Source organism: Neophocaena asiaeorientalis, unplaced genomic scaffold (assembly GCF_003031525.2).
Source record: "Neophocaena asiaeorientalis asiaeorientalis breed wild unplaced genomic scaffold, Neophocaena_asiaeorientalis_V1.1 scaffold46, whole genome shotgun sequence".
In the NCBI taxonomy this organism is placed as follows: domain Eukaryota; kingdom Metazoa; phylum Chordata; class Mammalia; order Artiodactyla; family Phocoenidae; genus Neophocaena; species Neophocaena asiaeorientalis.
Window position 1 is genome coordinate 10,476,322 of NW_020175393.1, and position 22,242 is coordinate 10,498,563.

The following is a 22,242-nucleotide window of genomic DNA, read 5'->3' on the forward strand; positions in this document are numbered from 1 at the left end:
ACCCGGGGCTCCGAGCCGGAGCTGAGTCTGCGCCTGGGGGTGAGTACGAGACCCTTCCCCAGCCCCCTCTCTTTTCTTTGAGGATCCCACCACCACCCAAAGAAAAACCCCGGTCTCAGCTGCGCGTCCCCTCCCTTCAACCTCCTGCGGGACCCAGAGGTGCCCGGGCCCGCGGGACCAGGGGTGCCGCGCGCTGCCCCCAACCCCGCACCGTCCTGAGCCTATCATGTGAATGCTCCGACCCCTGCCGGGGGTCCAGAGGTACACCTACCTCTGTCCCCACCCCTCCAGAGATCTGAGGGGTGGGACCCCCGCCCCCGGCCCCCTAGCGCCACTCTTCTCCCACCTGCCCGGTCCAGGTGCGCGTCCCCTCCGCGGTTCCAGCAGCGCCCCATCAGCCCTCCACCGCTGTGGGGAATCTGCCGCCCCCGAGTTTTGAATTCCAGGGTCTCCAAGTCCAATGTCCTCGGTGTCTTTTATCTTTTCTCCTGCTCCAGGGGCCGAGTACCCCAGAAGCCGGCCCGGGGCAGGGATTCGGGCTTCGGCAAGGGCAGGGTTTGCGAGGCCGGCCGCTACCCCCCGGTCCGTCTGGGGACTGGTCGGAGGACTGGGGAGGCGACTGGCCCCGGGAGTGTGTCCTCTCCTTGCGCCCCATACAGTACAGTTCATTCATGAGCCGCCCAGGCCTGCGTTGGAGGGTGCGGTGGGGAAAGGATTCGGACTCGGAACCGGAGTGGGGCAAAGGCCCTGTTGGGGGGAGCGGGGGCGGTGTGCTTTGTCCCTCCTGGCCTGCTGGACCACCTAGGGAGGACAGTCCCAAAGCTTTGGCGCCTTCTTCCCCAGAAGAGAAGGACGCTTGGGAAGTGGAGAGGAGAGGTCAGAGGGGCCGGCTGCCCTTGGGGCTCTGAGCTGCCTCCTGCCTGGGTCCCCTGGGTGGAGGTCTGGCCGCTCAGCACTCCACTTTCCTGGAGGGGGGGAGGGGGGCGCACAGGCGGGAGGGCCAGGACTTCTGTACCCAATACTACTCTCTAGCCTCTCCCTGGGTCTGCAGCAGCCCAGGAAGAGTAAGGCCACCCTAGCCCCTCCTGAGGAGGGGCCCCCAGACCTGCCTCCCAGGAACATGTGAGGAGGGGAGTGACAGTGTCTGTCAGGCTTTCAGTGGGGGGCTGGGGGGGTGGGGTGCTGGCAGCATGACTGTCCTCCTGGGTACCAGAGGGTCCAGGCCCTGGCATGCCCCAGGTGGCACATGCTGGGGCCTGCTGTTGGCTCACCCAGTTGGGTCTTGGCCTATGGGTGGGTGGGTAGGGACGTGTCAAGGCAGAAGGCAGGTGGTGAGTAGCTAACAATCCCCTTTTGGACATCCTACAAGTTCCCTCCAATTACAACAGTTTTGGAGACCTGGGTTCAAATTCCAGCTCTGCCATTCTTTAGCTGTGCGACCTTGACAAGTTACTTAACTTGTCTGAACCTTAGTGTCAGTTAAAAAGTATGTTTACTACCATCTCCTTACGAGATTACTCATGGGCATCAAACTAGATAGTACAGGTAAAGAGCCTGGCACCCTGCCTGTTAGTGGATCAATAAGAGTTCTCTTCCCTGAACTTCTGACCCATCTTGGCATAGCACCACCCTCCCATGCCCCCACCTCCCAGCCTGCTACAGATGGATCAGTTTGTTTGAAGAGTTTGGAAACATTCTCTGCCACTCGGTGGCAGAGTCCTGAAAGCAGTGTAAGCCCTTAGGTCTAGACAAGAAGCCCATCCAGACTGAGGGGTTCTAGCATATTAAATTCTGTTTTATTTTGCTTTTTACCAGTTCTCCTTCATTAAACCAACCCCTTTTATTCCACACTTTATTGATAACAGTAGCTAATTTTTTTAGAATCCATTTGTACCTTGAACTGTGTTAAGAGCTTTACCTAAATCATCTTGTTTAATCTTCAAAACAAGCACATGACTGAATTATTATCCCCATTTACAGACGAAGGAACTGAGGCCCAGGGTGGTGAGGTAGTGTCGCCAGGTCAGAAGCCAGATCTGTCTCATCCTAGAGCCTGTACTCTTAACCACCAGGCTCTGTTGCTGGTCCCCTACACCTGCCTCAGAACCTGAAATCACAAACCCAGGGTGGAAGGTCTGGGAGCTAGAAGCAAGAGGGAAGGCAAACAGGTAGAAATAGGATGTGGCATTTTCTCCAGAGCTGTAGGTGGCAACCCCCAGCCCCCAACCACCAGTATCCTGATGGAAGTGGCTCCTCTGTTGGCTGAGGCCGAAAAGTGCGGTGGTTAAAAGCGTGGGCTTGAGCCAGGTTGCCTAGGTCCATACCCAGATCTATCACAGACTAGCTGTGTGCCATTGAACAGGTGATGTACACTCTCTGTACCTCAGTGTCCTCCTAGTGTTGTGATGGGGAGTAAACAAGATAACATTTGTAAAGCACTTAGAACAGTGCCTGGCACAAAATACGAGTTAAATAGGTATTTGATAAATGCATTCTTTTCCTACCACTTTTATCCTCATTTGTGGATGCATTTTTGGCCATCTCTCTGAAGTTGGTAGGGATGGAGCATTAATATTTCTTTGTTACACATTGAAAGACTGAGGCCCAGGTTACATAGTAACAGAACTAGCCTCCCTCTTCATCTCCTCCCAACAGACCACACTGCCTTCCTATGATCCCAAGCCCTAAATTAAATCTTTCCTAATAACTCTTTAAGAAAAGAACTTTTAATTTATAGCTCCCTCCCCACCCCACCCCCACCATGCAAACACTTCTTGATGATAAAGTAACCATCAGTTAGCTAGAAATAAAATCCTCCATCACTTTCCCTGCACACTTCCAGCTAAAGCCTCAGTGTCAGGCTAGAGAAATTCTGGGATACCACTGCTCAGGCAACCCTGTGGAGTGGATAAACTGCCCCTCTCTCCCCCAGACATTTTGCCTCAGTCTCTTCCCTTCTCTCATCTGCTCTCAGTGAAGGCTTTGAGAGCAGCTGCTCCGGGTGAAATTGAGCCCAGCAACCCCGCCTCCACAATTAAGAGCTTGGAGTACCCTGTCAGCAAGCTGAGCCACCAGCCCTGGCTCCACCCTTTCCTGCCCTGTGACCTCCTTGTGAGTGGCTTCTCCACTGGAGTCCCTGCTTCCTGCCCTGTCAAATGCCTTCCTGTTGGTGCAGGTGGGAAGAGCAGTGCAGTTACAGAGGGGAGAGTGCTTTGTGACTGTAAAGAGGGAGGCAGCAGATGGACCTGGTGACTTCAGTTACTAAGCACGTACCTGGACCCTCACCTGCTCTACCGGCTCCCCTTATGTAGGAGCTCCCAGAATGTTCCACCTTCCTTGGAGTGGAGAGGATAGAATGGAAGGGGGATGCTGCTCCAGGGGTTTGTACCCATTACATTCTGGCCTGGTGGAGCCTTGGCGTTTTGGAGAGAAACAGGCAAGGAGTGGGTATGGGCTGGATCGATTCCTGGAGTGCATTAGAGTTGGGACTTAAGGGAGGGGGGACTTGTATAGAGGCCCCCCAGTTACCACAGCAAGATACCTATACCTACCTTTAACCTTTCCTGGTGCACCTTATGTTTACATACCAAGGCTCCCAGACACACCCACATACACACCCCCACTTAGAGACCAACGACTCTCTTCATTTCCATGGATTGCCATGTAGTCACCCAGCTCTCCACCTCCCACCCCACACACACACAGATACACATATCAACACAAGTTTACACACCTAAACACGCACATTCTCACAGTGCTGTGGTGTTCTCTAGCCAGGGAACACGTAATGAGTGTTCATCGAAGCTTCTGTAGTCTGCAGAGTCCTGTTCTAGGCGCATCAGAAAAGCATCAAGGTGCCCTGAAAAGTGTTAAAGCTCTAGAAAGAAGTTGACCTAGGTTTGATCCCCAGGTCCCTTATTTTATGAGCAGTATGACTTCAGGAAGCCTACTTAACTTCTCTGAGCCCCATGCCCTCACCTTAAAATAGCAATGACATCCAACTCTGGAGTGTCAATGATTAAATGAAAAATGTATATATTCTTGAAACAGTGGGCGCTCCATACATGGCACCTGCTACAATTACTAAGTTAATGGTTTTTTTTTTTTTTTTTAAGGCAACTTGGGCTGGAAAGGAAGAGGGAGGCATAACACACAGGGCAGTTATTCCCTTAGCTTTCCTAACCCAGGCTTTTCAGAGACTCCCTGGGACCAAGTGAGACACACAGACAACCCCAGCTTCCCTTCCATCTGAGAGCTAGTGCGTCTTGCCCTGCAGTTGAAATGTTAGGAAGAGGCAGGGGAAAATATGGGATTGGTGGGCAGGAGAAACCTTCCGAACCACCCCCGGGGGCTGGGGGACGCTTGCTTTCCAGAGTTGCAGTCACCGATTCTATGTTTGTTGTTCTCTCTCTTTGCCTGGTTTCCTTTCTTCCCTGGGGACCCCACGCACACACACCTACAAAGCAGAGCTTCAGTGTTGTCAGCAGAAGGGGCCCCCAGGGGCCCTCCAGTAGGATGGGGGTGGGGCGGTGGTGCCACGGCCACACTTCTCCTCCGTCCCAGGAGCCTCCCCAGAACCGGGCTCAGCTCGGTCCCCAGGCACTTCCAGAATCCAGGCATCCAGGCTGGCTGCCCCTTTCCTCCTCCTCCCTACTCATCCACCAGACTGTAGAGGGCTGGACAACCAGACAGTGGCAGGGAACCAGGCCGGAGGACACTACCCTGGCTGCAGGGGGCTTGGGCCAGATGAGAGGCCCCCACCCACTCTCCCTTCCTTTGCCAATGGAGAACCTCGCTGCAAGGCATGGCATTCCCAGCCTGCCCTGCTCCAGGGGCAGGAGCAGGGCACTCTGGGAGTTGTAGTCCTCACAACTCAGGTGCAAAGAAAATTGGAAAGAGGTAAGGAGGCTGGAGGGGGGAAAGGTGTAGTTGCTGCCGTGGCCCAGGAAAAAGAATGAGGGTAAACCGGTGTAGCTGGGGCGAGTGAGGCAGGTCACACAAACCCAGAAGTCCTGCTTTTTTTTTTTTTTAATCTCTCAGAGATTACTTTTTAAAATAAATTTATTTATTTATTCTTGGCTGCATTGGGTTTTCATTGCTGCAGCCTGCGCGCAGGCTTCCTCTAGTTGTGGCGAGCAGGGGCTACTCTTCGTGGCGGTGTGTGTGCTTCTCATTGCGGTGGCTTCTCTTGTTGCAGAGCACAGGCTCTAGGCATGTGGACTTCAGTAGTTGTGGTGAGGGGGCTCAGTAGTTGTGGCTCGCGGGCTCTAGAGCGCAGGCTCAGTAGTTGTGGTGCACGGGCTTAGTTGCTCACAGCATGTGGGATGTTCCCGGACCAGGGCTCGAACCCGTGTCCCCTGCATTGGCAGGAGGATTCTCAACCACTGCGCCACCAGGGAAGCCCCAGCAGTCCTGCTTTTTAATGGACTTCCCACTCTGACTCCATCCTCAGACCCCTACTCTGAGGACAGAGGGACAACTCTAAAGCTGAACATCTTATTTTGAAGCCAATTGTATTGGGAAGGTGATTAACAGAGTTGAAAACTGAACAAATGAAACCATGCCATTTTTCTAATAGGGGTAGAAAGAAAAGATCAGGATTAGGTAACTGGCTCCTGACCCATCCTCCTCTGGTCTAGAGACCCCTCCACTTAGACCTAAGAACCCTCCCCATCTTCCCTCAGGCTCAGCTCTGCCCCCTGCCTGAGACAGAGAGAGACAGAGGCAGAGAGTTTGTGTTGGGAAAGAGAGAGAGGGGAGGGAGAGGCAATGTGTGTGTATGGAGGTAAATGCTAGAGACTCACAGACAGCTTCCAGCTTAGAAAACCCAGTCTCCCTAGTCCAGACCTGAGCCAAGTTCTCTAGATCCAGGGTGGGGTTGCATCCCGAGAGCCAGTGAAGGTAAATCCATGTGACTCAACCCTCTCCTCCCCAGGCCCTTATCTCCAGAGGCCACAGCTTCCACCCACCCAGGCAGCCCGGGGATCTGCCCTCACTGTCCCCTGCCCACGCCCATCCTGCCGGAGCCATGACCAGAACCGTGAGGGGGACAGGGGCCGAGCCCAGCTGACTGCTCTGCCCTCTTCCCAGGAGGACCATGCGGCAGTAGCAGCCATGCTGCCCTTCCTGCTGGCCACACTGGGCACCACAGCCCTCAACAACAGCAATCCCAAGGACTACTGCTACAGTGCCCGCATCCGCAGCACCGTCCTGCAGGGCCTGCCGTTCGGGGGCGTCCCCACCGTGCTGGCTCTGGACTTCATGTGCTTCCTTGTGAGTGCCCACATGCCACCCTCCACCCTTGGCACTCACACCCTGTACGTCGCTGGCCAACACCTGCAGCTCTAACCACTCTCCCACCTGCCCCTGGCTCCCCAGGCATGACTGCAGGAGGGAATGCCCATCACCCAGCCCAAGCCTAGCCTCTGACCATTCTCCCCAGCCAGAGTCATCCCTTTCTAAGACAAAAATTCTGCCCCTCTGCCCTGCCGTCCCGGCTAGTCCAGGGGGTGAACGGCCTCTCCTCCTGCCAACCACCCTCTCCTTCCTCAGGCACTGCTGTTCTTGTTCTCTATCCTCCGGAAGGTGGCCTGGGACTATGGGCGGCTGGCCTTGGTGACAGATGCAGACAGGTAAGGCCCCGGGACCCGCCGCTACCCCTACACACAGGCTTGCGTGCGCACACACATGTGCACCCAGCACACGTGCACCCACACATCGCGTCCACACTCCTCGGGGAGAGGAGGAGAGCCAGCCCGTTCTCATCCTCTTTGGTGGGGGGATGAAGAGGGACTGGTCCCAGAGTGGGCATGAGGGCCCACAGCTGGGCCTTTGTCCCTTGCCAGTCCCTGGAGACACACCCCTGCCCCCGCTAACCCTGTCTGTTCTCTGTCCCCAGGCGCCAGCGGCAGGAGAGGGACCGAGTGGAACAGGAATAGTATGTGGGGCAGCAGCCCCCTCATCCCCACTAAACCAGCTTTCCCTTTTCTTCTCTTTCATGCTTCTCTTCTCTTCCTGCCACGTTGCCGGTTTCTCTTTTCAGCTTTCTCCTCTGCAGGCTCATGTTCGGATTAACGCAGGTGGTGTGCTTTGCAGAGCAGGGGGCTCCCCAGCTTGTCTCTGCCGCACTCCCCCGTCTCTCCCTCTGGCCCCCAGCCTGGGAGAAATCCCTCCCCTTGTGCCCCATACACGCAGGCCTCAGCAGTCCTGGTTCGCTGGGGTGGAGGAGCCATCCTCCTGAGAACCCACAGTATAGTCGTCCTGTTGGTTGCAGAGACAAGATTGGGTGTCTCCAGTGGCTTCTCACCCCCTAACAGCTAGTTCTTCCTATTCCAGGGTTCCCTGCTCACCCCTTCTGGAGGCCTGGGAGGGGGGCTGCCAGAGAAGCTCTGAGTCTGGCCTTCTGTGTCCATCACCATCTCTGTCTATAGGCCTGGCATTGGAGTTGCGGCAGCTGCTGCGGTCAGGGAACAGGGAGGGTGGAGGACACACCCCCAGCCCCCCTCACCCCCGGGCCTTCTAGGGCTCTCCCGGTCCAGCCTGTCCTTCACCACACCCGCTCCACTGCCCTGTGCCCCGTGTGGGATCTGCGCCCCCGTCCCCCACTGGTCAGCTCCGGAACTGCAGGGCCAGCTCACATTCTTCCTTCAACCTCCACGGGGTGCTGGTGAACACCATGCCCTGCATCAGTGCCCCCCAGGTCCCCCGGGTCCCCTGAAGGGAAGGGAGGGGTTTAAGGGAGGCAGGGAGAGGGCAGTCACTCATCCCCGCTTCTGCCTCTGCGCTTTCTGTGCCTTGTCTGGACCCTGGAGCTCTGGAGTGGAAGCCCACCCACTTCACCTGGCTCCCCAGGGACTCGGACTCACCAGCTCTCTGATCTCTCATCTCCCCACCCCCAGTGTGGCCTCAGCTATGCACGGGGACAGTCATGACCGGTATGAGCGTCTCACGTCTGTCTCCAGCTCCGTCGACTTTGACCAAAGAGACAATGTGAGTGCCGTCCCCCCAACTTCTTATCACCCCCTCCTCCAGGGCACGTGGGCTCAGCAGCCTGTAGCTTCCAGTGTTAGGAGTCAGGGGCCTATGGAGTGTGGCCTTTTCCTCAGCAAGGGTAATGCTTGTCCGAGAGCCACGGGGTAGCCCCTGAACCCAGAACTCCTGGCTCTGTCTTCTATGGCAGCCTCCAAACCAGCATAGGTTGAACATCTGTGATTTCTAAACGTCATTTGCCCCGATAGAGTTCTGTGCCTGCCTCCAGTGATCAATGCGAAGGACGACTGTTTTCTTAGATGTGGTTCTAGAAGTAATAATGAGCCTTCCAGGCCCACCTAGCAAAACACACAATCCATTGTGCTGCTCAGAGGTTGCAGGCTGGCAGCCCCTGGCTGCCTGGGGCCAGCTGACCTCCTTTAGGTTGGAGCTGAGGGGCAGGGGCCCCTGTAGACAAGGCATGTACTTGGTGATGCAAGGGGACCCCAGACCCCTCTCAGGTCAGACACCACACTCCTGCCTGGCCCTCTGTCATTCTGCCGGGGTCAGAACTCTAATCCTGGCCAGAAGTCTAATCCTCAGGCCCTCGGGTGGCACTGATCAGTCCAGCTTAGGCTGTGGGCCCTGGGGGCGGCAGCTCCTGCAGCCGCCATAGCAGAAGCCTGTCAGCTTCCCGAGTTGGACTCATACTGGTAAGTGGCAAAGCAAAGCTATCACCCCTACCAGCCAGCGGTGTCCAGATGATCCCCAGACTCAGGTGATGTTGGCAACAGGTAGCACAGTCCTGCATCTTAGCTGGAGGGCACCTCTCTCCCTCATCCCGGTAGGAAGTTGAGGGAGGGTCTCCCTGTCCGGCCCTGCCCCGCGTATCCCCACTGTGCCCTGAGTGGGGTCTCTGTCTGAAGACAAGCCTGGGGGCTTGAGAGCAGGACATTGCAGCTCACGGTGACCCTGGGTTGGTCCCTCTGGGGCATCCTGGAAGGTAGGTGCGGGACCTTGGGCAGCGTAGCCCACCACTCTGCTCTTGGCAGCCACGTCGCAAACTCGCCATGTTAGCTGCAGGCCTGAGGTCCCTTCCTAGAACCCTGAACCCCACCCATCCCCACCCTGGCCCACACGACTGCAGGACTTTCTCCAGTTCTGCTGCCCCCTTGGGTGTTTGTGGGGATCTGCACTCTGGGCACGAGCGTCCGCCGATGACCCCCTTTGGCCTTGGTCCTTTTTCTTCTCTGAGGGCTGGCACCTTTCCTGTCCCCTTCTCTGGGGATGAGCTAGTTTCTGTGGGGACTGTGGGAGCTGTGACAGGTGAGCCACAGCCTGCAGGTGGGTACGAGGTCGGGGTTGGCTGGAGGGCAGGCTTGAGGGGGAAAGGAGGCTCGGGCTGGTGGGGTGAGGACTCTAGCCGATAGCCCTCTGTCCCCACAGGGTTTCTGTTCCTGGCTGACAGCCATCTTCAGGATAAAGTAAGTGAACGGTCTTCAGGCTCTAAAGAAAGAAAGAAAGAAACAGAGAGAAACTTCAGACCTGTCATCTCCCTACAAAGTCCAGAGACCAGCAGCTTTGAGGGCCTTAGCGCTCCTAGCCAGCCCAGCACCTTCCTCCCTGCTCCAGGGAGCCAGGCCCCTGCTGTTCCTCCAAGCCGGCCTCACTTTACTGCCTGACAGTCTCCTGTGCACCCGCCTGCCTGGGGTCCCGCTCTGCCCTCAGCTCTCCCCACCCCTGCCACCCCATGAGAGCAGGGGCTCACGCCGCCGCCTCAGAGCCTCGGGCAGCTAGCGGGTGGGGGCATCAGGCAGGCTGGGAGCAGCCAGCCTGCAGCAGGCAGGAGCCAGTACCCAGCAGGCAGAGGTCAGGAGATGGAGCCAGAGCGTGGCAGGCAGGCAGTGAGCCCTGAGAGAGGTAGGAAGCGCGGACAGGTCAGCACCACCACCGCCCTCGGCCCTGGGCCCCTGGGGCCCCTCTCCAAGTCTAAAGGGCTTCGCCAGCACCCCTAAAGCGCCACTGCTTCCCAGACCTCCCTCATCCCTCCCGCCTCTGCCTCTTCCTGCCACCATCCTCGTCCTCCCTTTCCAGATTATCCTCTTACTTCCTTTTCTCCCCATTCCTCACTGTTCTTCCTCTCTGCAGTCTTCCTTCTTCTTTTCCTTCTTTCTTTCTCCCCTTCTTTTGCTTTCTTCCCCCCTCATCCCTCTCCTCCTCTATTTTCCCTTTCCCTCCCCTTCTCTCTGCATCCTTCCTTTTTCTCCCTCCCTTTCCCTCTCTCTCTTTCCTCCCTCCCCTCCCAGAACATGGAGGACCCAGAGCCCCCCCTTTCAACCCCATCCTGCTGCCAGACTGGCAGGGGCTAGAGCGGACGTGGGGTGGGGTGGGCAAGGGCAGGCGAGCCGAGTGGCCCCTCTGTTGCCCTGGTCCTCACCGCATCCCTCTGTCCCCGGCGCCTGCAGGGATGACGAGATCCGGGATAAATGTGGTGGCGACGCTGTGCACTACCTGTCCTTCCAGCGACACATCATTGGGCTGCTGGTGGTCGTGGGCGTCCTCTCCGTAGGCATCGTGCTGCCCGTCAACTTCTCAGGGGACCTGCTGGGTCAGTGAGGGCCAGGATGGGCGGGGCGGGGAGAGGAGGGGGCAGGAGGGGATGTGCCCTGACCCCACCGTCGTCCTCTCCCTCCTCCCACCCCCCAGAGAACAATGCCTACAGCTTCGGGAGAACCACCATTGCCAACTTGAAATCAGGGTAAGAGTGGGAAGCTGGTCAGTGAGGCCTGGGTCTGCAGCCAGAGTCTGGGTGGGAACAGGGAGGAGAGGAAAAAGGGAGTGTTCAGGGGAGAGATGCTGAGGCTGCAGAGATGGCTGTGGGTCCCTGAGGGCTTAGGATGGAAACAGAAGGAGCAGATCCCAGGGATGGCCCGATAAAGAAGAGCCGTGTGCAACCCTGGGCCCAGGAGGGCTGGTTGGTGATGGTTGGAGGGCAGTATAGCCAGCAGGTAGGGCATGAAGAGATGACTTCTTGGGGACATTTCAGTTGGAATGGAACAATCTTGGGGTCTAGAGGATGTGGGGTGTGGGGCCCGCCTTGGGAGGGGGTCAGAAGTGCTCTAGGGGCCCTGTACCAGGGTTTAATTAACAGTGGGAGGTTGCGGGTGTCTGAGAGTGTTCCCAGCCCCCGTGGCTCCATGCACCCCTCTGCCCTCCAGGAACAACCTGCTCTGGCTGCACACCTCCTTCGCCTTCCTGTACCTGCTGCTCACCGTCTACAGCATGCGCAGACACACCTCCAAGATGCGCTACAAGGAGGACGACCTGGTGAGTGGAGCAGAGCCCAGGTCTGTGCCCAAGCCCAGCCCCTCCCCTTCCCTCCAGGCCTCTCCTGCCCGAGTCCTAAGGGGTATCGGCTGGCTGGCTCCGGGTGAGGCCAGCTGGCTTTGAATCCTGGCTCAGCAGCTCAGGATTCCTCCGCCCCACCATCCTGCCAGTTAAGTTACCTCTCCCAGCCTCAGTTTCCTCATCTGTGAAATGAGAGAACAGGCCCTCTCCCGAGGTAGGTGGGGGTGAGGTGAGGCCGTAAGGCACTGGGCAGGAAATACCTGCGGTGGGTATTACGGGAGTGATTGTCCCTCTCCTTCAATATTCACTCCCCAAACCAGTACTGAATGCCCACTGCATGCCACCCACTGCTGGGGCCTCACAGCCTGAGGATCTGAGAGTAGAACCTCCTCTTCCCACTGTGTAACCCCTCAGGGAGCAAGGGGCCTGGGGCTCTCACTCTGTTCACTGCCTGATTTCTATTAGAAACACTCCCCCTGCTTTCCCTGGGCCTGGCTTCTCCCAAGGCCTCCTCCTACTCCTGTCTGCTCCTCTCTGCTCACCTGTTCCCCACCCCTCCCTGCATTCTCCCGGATCGGAGCCTCAGGAAGGCCAACCTGCCCCGTCTCACCCCAGGTGAAGCGGACTCTCTTCATCAACGGAATCTCCAAATATGCAGAGTCAGAGAAGATCAAGAAGCATTTTGAGTGAGTAGCTCCTCCACTCCCACCCCTAGGACCTGTGGACCCTTCTTTGCTTTCCATCTCCAAGAGCATCCTCGCACGCCTCTCTCTCGGGAGGGTCAGGGGCTGCAGTGAGGGGTGGAGGTTAGGCTAAGGAAGAATTCTCTGACTCCAGGACGGTCTAGCACTTGGGCTGGACTTCAGAGCCCTCAAAGAGCAGGAGAAATACTTGAAAAATGAGTCCCCTGGGCCTCTCCTCCTGGCTTGAACAGGGTCATGGATTGTCGACCCCAGGTCCACGGGCCCTTGGGGTGTGTGGCTGTCTCAGAATTGTGCGTGGCATTCCAGAGCTTGTGTGCAGACTAGCAGGGAGAAGCTCCTCGGCTTTCAGTGGATCCTCAAGGAGCCCAGGAGAGCCTGCACTGCATGTTCTCCGAGACGCTTTTTAGCTGGAAGTCTGTCTTAGTGAGGGGGTGGATATACACCTCCAGGTGGCCAGAACAGTGTACAGGATTAGGAATCCTGTCACACATCCATCTGTCCATTCAGCAAACATTCTCAGGTGCTGTTGAGATCACTGTGATGGCCTGGGGACTCTAAAAATGAGTACGAGACCATCCAGCTCTCGGGGCATCCATTGATCCAGTACACTGTTTATGGTACACTTACTATGTGCTTCATCCCAGGGAGACAAAGAAGAGCCAGGCTTGATCGGTTGGGAGCTCACTGTCCAAGTTGTCTGTTTCAGGGGCCAGTGGGTGATTTTGTTTGGGAAACAGTCCGATTAAAATTAGCGGTCAGCCTATGAGCAGGGGCTGGGGAGACTGCAATCCTAACTGGAGTTTTTGGGATCGGTACAGTCAGCATTATGGAACAGCCTTTTCATTGACCCGTTCATTCCACAGCACAGTGGATATTTACTGAGCACCTACTGTGTGCAGGCTGTTGGCCCAGGCCTGAGTCTGTGGTGCTGAGCAGGACGCAGCCCTTGTCCTCGTGGAGCCCCTGGCTAGCTGTCAGCATCAGGCAGGGTCTGGGGTCCAGGTTTGCAGTCTGTCTGGGTTGGAGGACTGACCCAGCACAATCAGGGGTTATCCTGTGTACAAAATCAGGGAACCTGTGTGGTGGGGATTAGGGGATTAGAGAGTAGTCGGGTGAAAATGAGGGCTCAGCCTGCCACAGGGCTAAAGGCCCTTCCGAAGAGGAACCCTAAAATGGTTTGAGCAATGGCAGTGTCTGGGGAAAAGTCTGAAGCCTCCTGGGAAGTGCTTTTCAAGGACCCCATCCCAGATTTAAGTTTCCAAAGTCTCGTGGGTTCGGTCCATCTTGTTACTTTAGAACCATGTCTCCTGAATCTTTAACACTTGGTATTTCCTCTTTAAAAATTAAAAAAAAAAGAAAGAAAAAGACAGGGACTCAGTTTAGATGAGGGATTAGGATCAAGGAGCCCTGTGTGATCAGGATGAAAAAGGAAGCGCGCCTCCACTTAGCCTGCAAGCATCACTCGAGCCCTGCCAGGTACCAGGCACTGAAGGTCTATCTGGTCAGTATTAAGTCAAGGTGGGGTCAATCTCGGGTCAGGATTTCAGGGTCAGTATTGGGTCTGGGTTATGGATCAGTTTGGGTCAGGGTAAAGGATCAGTCTCCGGCCAGGGTTAGAGGTCGATCTCGGGTCAGGTTTCAGGATCAGCCTCTGGTCGGTCTTGGGCCAGAGATCATTCTGTAGCCCAGGGTTGTGGGTTGGTTGGGGTCAGCTGATGGTCAAGGTTAAGTATTGGACTGTAATCAGGTCTTCTAGGAGCAGGGTTAGGAGAGCAACCATGCTAGAAACAGTTTCTCTCAACTTAAAGTTCACAGCCCCAGACAAGAACCAGACCACAGCCGTGGTGTCCCCAGCACCCCGTAGGTATACATGCCCCCGCCTATGTGCGTACACTCCCCCCACTCAGATAAGCATGAGGAGGAATTTCAAAGTTTTATTCTCGGGAACTGTCATTTTTGCAGACTCAGAAAGAGGGAGCTTGCATTGGGGCTGTGTGTCTTGAAGGGGAAAGTTGGGGGCGGGTGGGCAGGGTCCCTGCAGAGGATGGTGGTGGACTGTGTTTCAGGGAGGCCTACCCCAACTGCACGGTTCTGGAAGCCCGCCCATGTTACAACGTGGCTCGCCTGATGTTCCTTGATGCAGAGAGGTAATGGGGCTGGGGGCAGGGGCAACACCCGAGGGCCCCCTGCCCTTTGTGGAGGGTATCTTGGCTGCCACTCAGGAACCTGGCTTCCCTTCCAGGTGTTTCCTGGGACATTTGATTTTCCACGCCTCATGGCATGCAGGATCTTAGTTCCCCAACCAGGGGTCGAACCTGTGTCCCCTGCAATGGAAGTGCAGAGTCTTAACCACTGGATGGCCAGGGAATTCCCAAGGGGCGTTTGGTTTTAATTCACCCCCTGGAGTGCCTGTCAGTTCAGCTCTGGAAAGAGCAAGGCCTGGAGGTTAGAGGAAAGGGGCCCACTGTCCCCACCCTATTTGAGGACATACCCTTCCTCAGCTACAGTGTGGGAAACTTAGGCCAGACTATAGGAAGAACTTCTGCCCCTCAAGGGATGGTGGGGAGACACTGGACTGGGGACACGTCTGAACTATGTATCCTAAACAAACCAAAAGAGTAAGGTGGCCCCTGTCCTTGGGGAGTGGACTGCGTGACCCCCGAGCTGGGCTACTACCCATCCTCCAGCCAGACCCAGTTGGGCAGTAGGTGACCAGGCACCTGGGTCCCACAGGAAGAAGGCCGAGCGGGGAAAGCTTTACTTCACAAACCTCCAAAGCAAGGACAACGTCCCCACCATGATCAACCCCAAGCCCTGCGGCCACCTCTGCTGCTGTGTGGTGCAAGGCTGCGAGCAGGTACGGGGTATCCTGGCCTCAGCTCAGGCCTCAGGGCCCCGAGACTCCTGATGGGTGAGGGGGGAGTTGGAAGGTCCCGGGGAGACAGGTCACAGTGAAGATGGATGCACCCCACGGTGGGGCCCGTCCCACATCCCCAGGAACACGCACACGCACGCACGCCTTGCACATAAGTACCCCAAGGTGAAGAGACTCCCAGAGGAAGCAAAGCTGGGGTGCGGACCGCAAGCAGGTCCCCATCTGTTCCTGGAAGCCCTAGTCCCATTGTTGGGCTTGCCCCCTATCCCTACAGTGGCCACGTTTTCAAACCCCAAATCAGAAGAGGTCAGCCAAGAGGACAGCTTGCTGTATTTACTAGCTCTGTGGCTTTAGGCAAGTTTCTGGACTGCTCCGTGTCTCAGTTTCCTCGTCTGTCGGACAGAGCTACTTGTACCCACCTCCCAGTGTAGTTGTGAGGATAAGCGAGTGGACGGAGAGCTTAAAGCAGTGCCTGGGCTGCAGTCAGCTCTGGGCAGTGCCCGCTGGGGGCTGCAGGGACCGGCGGCTCTGACCAGGGCCCTGCCTCACCCGACCTGGCAGGTGGAGGCCATTGAGTACTACACGAAGCTGGAGCAGAAGCTGAAGGAGGACTACAAGCGGGAGAAGGAGAAAGTGAACGAGAAGCCTCTCGGCATGGCTTTCGTCACCTTCCACAATGAGACCATCACCGCCATGTGAGCTCCACCCACCCGCCCCGGCCCCTAGGGACTAGCCAGGGCTCCAGGTCCCAGGTAACCGTGCCCCCCTCCCCCAGCATCCTGAAGGACTTCAACGTGTGTAAGTGCCAGGGCTGCACCTGCCGCGGGGAGCCCCGCTCCTCCTCCTGCAGCGAGTCCCTGCACATCTCCAACTGGACCGTGTCTTACGCCCCTGACCCCCAGAACATCTACTGGTGAGCAAAGGGGGATTGCGGGGTGGCTTCCTGGGGCCGGCGTGGGCTCCAGTGGGGAGAGGGAGGCCCTAGGTGTCGCTGGGGAAGGATCAGGCGTCCAGCCCTGGAGTGACGCCTCCGGACCTTCCCAGGGAGCACCTCTCCATCCGTGGCTTCATCTGGTGGCTGCGCTGCCTGGTCATCAATGTCGTCCTTTTCATCCTCCTCTTCTTCCTCACCACCCCGGCCATCATCATCACCACTATGGACAAGTTCAATGTCACCAAACCCGTGGAGTACCTCAATGTAAGGCCCACACCCCCACCCTCCACACTGTGTCCCCAAACGCAGATACCAGGCCCCAAATCCCTCCTGGCAGCGGCAGGCGGGGGGGTGGACCACATGCCCTCCAGTCCAGCTCCTGTTCCACTTTTCTAGCCCAGCCCTGCTAAGAAGGTCCCACACGACCATGGGCTGCAAACCCCTCTGTGCACTTCCCTTGGGCTCCCTGCCAGCTTCCCCCTAGGAGAGGCCTCCCTTGGGTTTACATACGCCTAGAGGGGCTCTGAGGGAAGAGAGAGCCTGGGTCCATTCCAAACTGATCATGTGACCTTGAACAAGGTCCTTCTTCAAATCCCTCGGTCTCTCCAACCAAAGAGTGAAGGGTCAGACCAGACCCTTGGCTTCCAAACTTGGATTCTGATGGCCTTCATCAAAAGGAATCTTGCATGAAACCCAATGTAGGAAAGCGAGGTCGCTCAGATGGCAATGGTTGTGGGGGCATTTCTGCTGCTCTCCCCTCGCCTCTTTTGCAAACCTCCTTGGAACCTCAAAGTTCATGAGAAGGCACTTTGAAAATCACTGAGTGATGATAGCATAATAGATAAGCCCCAGGCTGCCTGGGTTCAAATCCCCCCCGCCCACTGCTTACTAGCTAATTTATTGACTCTCATTTTGCTTCAGTTTACTCATCTGTAAAATGGGGTAATATCATTCATGAAAGAATTAGTACATGAAAAGTACAGGATCAGTAGGTGTTCAGAGATGCTAACTACTAATATTATTCATGCTGGGATTGTACGTATGGCCCTGGCCCCCAGATGTTCTGGACTTCTGACATGAGGTCCTGAGAGCTGGGGAGCCCAGGGCTCACTGGGGGAGGGGGCAGGCAAGCAAAGCAAGCTGGGCCCACTAGACTGCCCCCACCTGACACATTCTGCCCCCCTCTGCCCTTTGCAGAACCCCATCATCACCCAGTTCTTCCCCACCCTGCTGTTGTGGTGCTTCTCGGCCCTGCTCCCCACCATCGTCTACTACTCTGCCTTCTTTGAAGCCCACTGGACACGGTGAGACACCCCCTACACACACACCACGCCTCACTGCGGTCCTCCTGGGTGCACACCCTCTGCCCTCAGGCTCCCTGCTCTGGGCAGTCCCAGAACTGGCAAGGGAGGGATGGTGACCAGCATCCTCACCTGGGGAAGCCCCCCTCCTTCCCTCCTGGGACATCATATGAGCTGGGGGAGCAGGCATGGGGGCTGGCTCATCTGACCTCTGCCCCCCCATGTCCCCCGCCCCAGCTCCGGGGAGAACAGGACCACCATGCACAAGTGCTACACCTTCCTCATCTTCATGGTGCTGCTGCTGCCCTCGCTGGGACTGAGCAGGTGGGTTTCGGACGAGGGGATGGGAGCTGGGGTCCGGGATTGCCCGAGGGGGAGGGGGAGCTCAGGCTCCCACCTCCTCTACAGAGCCGGGGGGGCCCATGTCTGGGGGGATCCCCAGAGCTTGTGGATGGGCCTCCCCCTCCCCTGGTGTTCTGGGCCATTCCAACTGCCCCACACCTCCCCTCTCCTCTCTTCCCCTCTCCTCTCCTCTCCAGCCTGGACCTCTTCTTCCGCTGGCTCTTTGACAAGAAATTCTTGGCTGAGGCCGCTATTCGGTTTGAGTGAGTGACCGGGGTCCCCAGGGAAGGAGACCAGATGGTGGGGGTGGCTATTCCCCCATGGGATGGTACAACAAAGCTCCCACCCCTGCAGCGGGGAGGAGGAGGGGGCTTATATCACAGTCAGGGTCATCCCAAAGGTTGCCCCACAGGCTGTCTTGGGTGTATACATGGGACGTCCCAGGGTCTGTGTTGGGAACCTCTCTGGATTCTGAGGTCACCCCCGAGGTGTATTTGGGGCTTTGGGGCCCACACTTGGGGGGTTTCTATGGTGGGCTTTGGGGCCTGTATCCTGGGACTAACCATGGGAGTCGAGCTTCACTCGGGTGGTTTGGAGAGGTCTATAGTGGGATCTTGGTTGTACTGTGGGAGTGACATGGGGGTTCCTGGAGGTATCCCTGAAGGTCTCTGGAGGCACACCTTTGAGTATCTATGGAAGGCTCTCGGGCTCACACCTAAGAGTGCCTATGGGGGGCTCTGGGGCTCACACTTCGGGGTGTTTCTGGGGCACAAGTTCTGGGAACACCTCTGAAGTCTCGGGCTGTCATCCAGTTGTGCCTCTGCAGTTCTCTGGGAATCGCACCTTCCCCGGGAATCCCTGTGAGGGGGTCTTGGGGGACACGAACCTTGGCTGTTTATGTGGGCACCAGCTCTAGGGGTCTTGCTCTAGGCCATCTGTGGTAATCTTGGGCTCACACTTGGGGTGTCATGGGTACTGACAAAGGTCCCTGGGCTTCCGCCTCTGAAGATCTCTGGGGTAGGTTCTCTGGAGCTTCAGTTCTGGAGGTGTCCGAGGCTCACACTCCGGAGGTGACTCTGGGTTAAGGTCTAAGGCAGGGAGCCTTCTGGGTATTGCTGGGGGTCTTTGGGGTCACGGGGGGTTGGGGGGAACCTCCGGCATCACACCCTGGACACTGGTGGCCTTAGGGGTCTCAAGCACTCTCTCCGGGGGTCTTTATGGGCCACATAAAGTTCTAGGGGTGCCTCTGGGCTCACTCATGCTGAAGGGGTCTGGGGCTTACTTTGGAGGCATCTGTGGACTCTCTGGCGTCTGCCTCTGGGGTTCACACTCGGGGCACTGGGACACAGGTGCTTTGAGGGCTGACCTGAAAGGTCCACGTGGAAGAAGGCACGTTGGGGGTGCTGGCACGCTGGCAGTGGGCAGGGGGCCACCGGGTCCCCCAAGGGTGCAGAGCTGGAGCAGCCGGTGCCCGCAGGTGCGTGTTCCTGCCGGACAACGGCGCGTTCTTCGTGAACTACGTCATTGCCTCAGCCTTTATCGGCAACGCCATGGACCTGCTGCGCATCCCGGGCCTGCTCATGTATATGATCCGGCTCTGCCTGGCGCGCTCGGCCGCCGAGAGGCGCAACGTGAAGCGGGTAGGGCCACCCGGGGCAGCCGCGGTCCGCACAGCGCCCCCTAGTGGGCCCAACCAGAGACAGTGGCCGCCGTGCTAGAGTGTGGGGGCGCCCGGGGTGCTGAGACTTGGACAGCGAGTTCCGTGGCCCTGGGTTACCCTTTTCCCGTCTGGGGCCTCAGTTTTCCCATGTGTACAGTGACAGGTTGACACAGCTAACCCTGTAGGCCCCCACCAGTTCTGACAGTCTAGTGTTCTGTGATGGGAGTTGGGGGAGGTCTGGGTCTAGACCTAGGGTCCCTCTGCCCTAACCCCACACGAGGGCTCTGGGCATCCCATTCCCAAGCCCACCAACCTGCCAGCCCCTCTTGCCTCGAAGGCCCCTCCTAATGCCCCATCACTGCGCCCACCCTGACCTCCGTCTCAGCCACAGCCCCTCTCTCCATCGGCTTTGCCCTGCCCTGCCCTGGACATTGGGTGCCTTTTCCCCCGGCTTCTTTCCTGGCCCCCTCCCACTTCCCACCTGCCCTGAGCCCCTGCAGGCCGCCCCGCCACTCCCGAGCTACCCTCCTGCCCATCTCCCCCCCAGCATCAGGCCTACGAGTTCCAGTTTGGCGCAGCCTACGCTTGGATGATGTGCGTCTTCACGGTGGTCATGACCTACAGTATCACCTGCCCCATCATCGTGCCCTTCGGTAGGCACCGCCGCGCCGGGACCTGGGCCCTGCTCGGGGGGACCCAGGACCTCTCCCGCTCCACTCTAGCAAGGCAGGCCACCCGAGTGGACAGGGCCCTGGCTGGGAGACCGGCCCCTCGGGCCTCCCGCCCGGTCCCTGGCTCATTCTGGGGCTCGGCCAGGGGGGAGGAGGGGAAAAGCCATCTCAGCTCAGGCTGGAATCAGCTGGTGTGCTGGGCCCCTGGGCCAAGTCTCTCCAACACAGCCATGTTTGCTCACACCAGTGCCTTCACTCGGGTGGATATACTTGGACACACATCGCATGCCCACTGAGGTGTACACACACATACACACACACACACAGTCCTACACAGAATCCATGGGCACACTTGTACACAGCCCCGTAAACTCAGGAAAGACCTTTGGGTTTCAGCATGGTCCTTACTACTCATGGAAATACCCTGCTGTAGCTGTACCATGTGACCTGGGCAAGTCCCTCTTCCTTCTGAAGAAATTTAGCAAAGTTTCTCTTCACCCCAATTATCACCCCCACTGGTGGCCTCTCCTTTCCCCCCACTAACATCCTAACCCCTCACCACCCTCCCTGGTTATTGAAGGCTTCAAACTCCCAAACTAACCACCTTGTCCTCATTTGAAATTTCCCTCCAGGAAAATGGAACTTGCCACTTAATTTATACTCATCTGTTTAAGGGCAGAGATAGGAAGAACGATATGGGTTTTAAGAGGATGCTTGCTGACCCAAACAAATGGATTTCTAATAGTAGAATTCCTAGGGAGGGGCTGCAGAGTGAAGGGGTTGAAGCAGTGGAAGCTGAGGTTCCGTGGTCCTGTGAGGGGCTTGGGGCTCTATTCTCTACTGGGCCTGGGGCAGAAGAAGGGGGACCAGCCCTTCAGTGACCTCAAAAGGCCCAGGACAACCCGTGACAGACACACAAAGGCTGGCAGCTCAAGGTCAGGGCCCATGTGGCTTCCCGCAGGGCTCATGTACATGCTGCTAAAGCACCTGGTAGACAGGTACAACCTCTACTACGCCTACCTGCCGGCCAAGCTGGACAAGAAGATCCACTCAGGGGCTGTGAACCAGGTGGTTGCCGCACCCATCCTGTGCCTCTTCTGGCTCCTCTTCTTCTCCACCATGCGCACGGGTGAGGGCCGCCGCCCACCCTCGGGGACCGGCGTGGGCGGTGGGCAGAGGAGACTCCCGCCAGAGTCGAGGCAGAGCAGACCACGGGAGGCCACGAGGGCCGGGGGTCACAGGCCCGGGGCCTGGGAGAGGCCCCAGCCTATGCGAGTGTGGGAGTGCGTTCAGAGGGGGCAAAAGCCCGTGGGACGGGGACCCGGAGGAGAGGTAACGGCCCTTTCTCTGCCCGCCCCGACACCAGGGTTTCTAGCCCCCACGTCCATGTTCACATTCGTGGTCCTGGTCATCACCATTGTCATCTGTCTCTGCCACGTCTGCTTCGGACACTTCAAATACCTCAGTGCCCACAACTACAAGGTGTGGGGCAGGGGGGGCAGGGAGGTGGCCGAGGGCAGAATCTCAGCAGGGTGGGGTTGGGGGATTGGGAGCTGAGGGCAGGGATGCCAAGAGAGAGTAGGGTCGTGATTATGGCTGAGGGCCAGGGCATTCCCCCCATTGCTTGACTCGTTCTGGGCCCCTCAAGATTGAGCACACGGAGACAGATACCGTGGACCCCAGAAGCAATGGACGGCCCCCCAGTGCTGCCGCTGTCCCCAAATCTGCGGTGAGTGTCCTGCTCCGTGGCCAAGTGTGGGGAAGAGCCTCTGGTGGAGATCCAGCCCCAAAGCTGGGTGTGCCATTAGTCATCCAGAAAGGGAAGCCTGTTCCAGACCCCGGGCCGGGAGGGATCTGGCTTCAGCAGCTGGGGGCTGCCCCACCCTGCTCTAGGAAGAGGGTCACCGCCCCTCCCCTCACAGGCCATGAGGTCCCCCCTCACCCCTTCCCCACGAGGGGCAGCTGTCCACCCTCACCCCCACCCTTCTCCCCCTTCAGAAATACATCGCTCAGGTGCTGCAGGACTCAGAAGTTGACGGGGATGGGGATGGGGGTCCTGGGAGCTCAGGGGACGAGCCCCCGTCATCCTCATCCCAAGATGAGGACCTGCTGATGCCGCCTGACGGCCTCACGGACACAGACTTCCAGTCTTGTGAGGACAGCCTCATAGAGAATGAGATTCACCAGTAAGGGGAGGGAGGGCCCTGGAGGCCACGCCCTGCCCCCACCCACCCCGCCCCCCACGGACACTAAAACGCTAATAATTTATTAGATCTAAAGCCCCTTCCTTCCCCATCCCCTGCTTTCATTAAGGTATTTAAACCTGGGGATTTCACCGCTCTCCCCCACCATGGAGGGAGGGAGGGAACCCCCCATCCTCAGTGAGGGGAGCCCCGAGCCGGCCCCGGGGCAAAGAGGGGTGTGGGGAGGGTTCCCCCC

At 57.7% G+C, this 22,242-nt stretch overlaps 1 protein-coding gene across 2 annotated transcripts in view; it reads left to right on the plus strand.

The window, feature by feature from the left end:
• The window catches only part of TMEM63B (transmembrane protein 63B), a 23,211-nt gene extending 975 nt beyond the window's left edge, over positions 1–22,236 (plus strand). Inside the window, exons 1-24 of one of the 2 annotated variants that reach the window (XM_024766112.1) lie at positions 7–39; positions 6,091–6,273; positions 6,553–6,632; positions 6,899–6,937; positions 7,899–7,989; positions 9,415–9,452; positions 10,434–10,576; positions 10,675–10,726; positions 11,187–11,295; positions 11,932–12,002; positions 14,087–14,167; positions 14,754–14,877; positions 15,457–15,590; positions 15,671–15,808; positions 15,940–16,093; positions 17,027–17,133; positions 17,368–17,454; positions 17,670–17,735; positions 18,950–19,112; positions 19,680–19,785; positions 20,765–20,932; positions 21,170–21,285; positions 21,452–21,532; positions 21,802–22,236. In XM_024766112.1, coding sequence (XP_024621880.1) covers positions 6,115–6,273; positions 6,553–6,632; positions 6,899–6,937; positions 7,899–7,989; positions 9,415–9,452; positions 10,434–10,576; positions 10,675–10,726; positions 11,187–11,295; positions 11,932–12,002; positions 14,087–14,167; positions 14,754–14,877; positions 15,457–15,590; positions 15,671–15,808; positions 15,940–16,093; positions 17,027–17,133; positions 17,368–17,454; positions 17,670–17,735; positions 18,950–19,112; positions 19,680–19,785; positions 20,765–20,932; positions 21,170–21,285; positions 21,452–21,532; positions 21,802–21,993 — 2,499 coding nt within the window. In that variant the 5' untranslated portion in view covers positions 7–39; positions 6,091–6,114 and the 3' untranslated portion in view covers positions 21,994–22,236. Of the gene's footprint in view, positions 1–6; positions 40–6,090; positions 6,274–6,552; positions 6,633–6,898; positions 6,938–7,898; positions 7,990–9,414; positions 9,453–10,433; positions 10,577–10,674; positions 10,727–11,186; positions 11,296–11,931; positions 12,003–14,086; positions 14,168–14,753; positions 14,878–15,456; positions 15,591–15,670; positions 15,809–15,939; positions 16,094–17,026; positions 17,134–17,367; positions 17,455–17,669; positions 17,736–18,949; positions 19,113–19,679; positions 19,786–20,764; positions 20,933–21,169; positions 21,286–21,451; positions 21,533–21,801 lie in introns of those variants that run through there. The other variant, XM_024766113.1, reaches the window with a different exon arrangement.
• Positions 22,237–22,242: the final 6 nt, after the last annotated feature.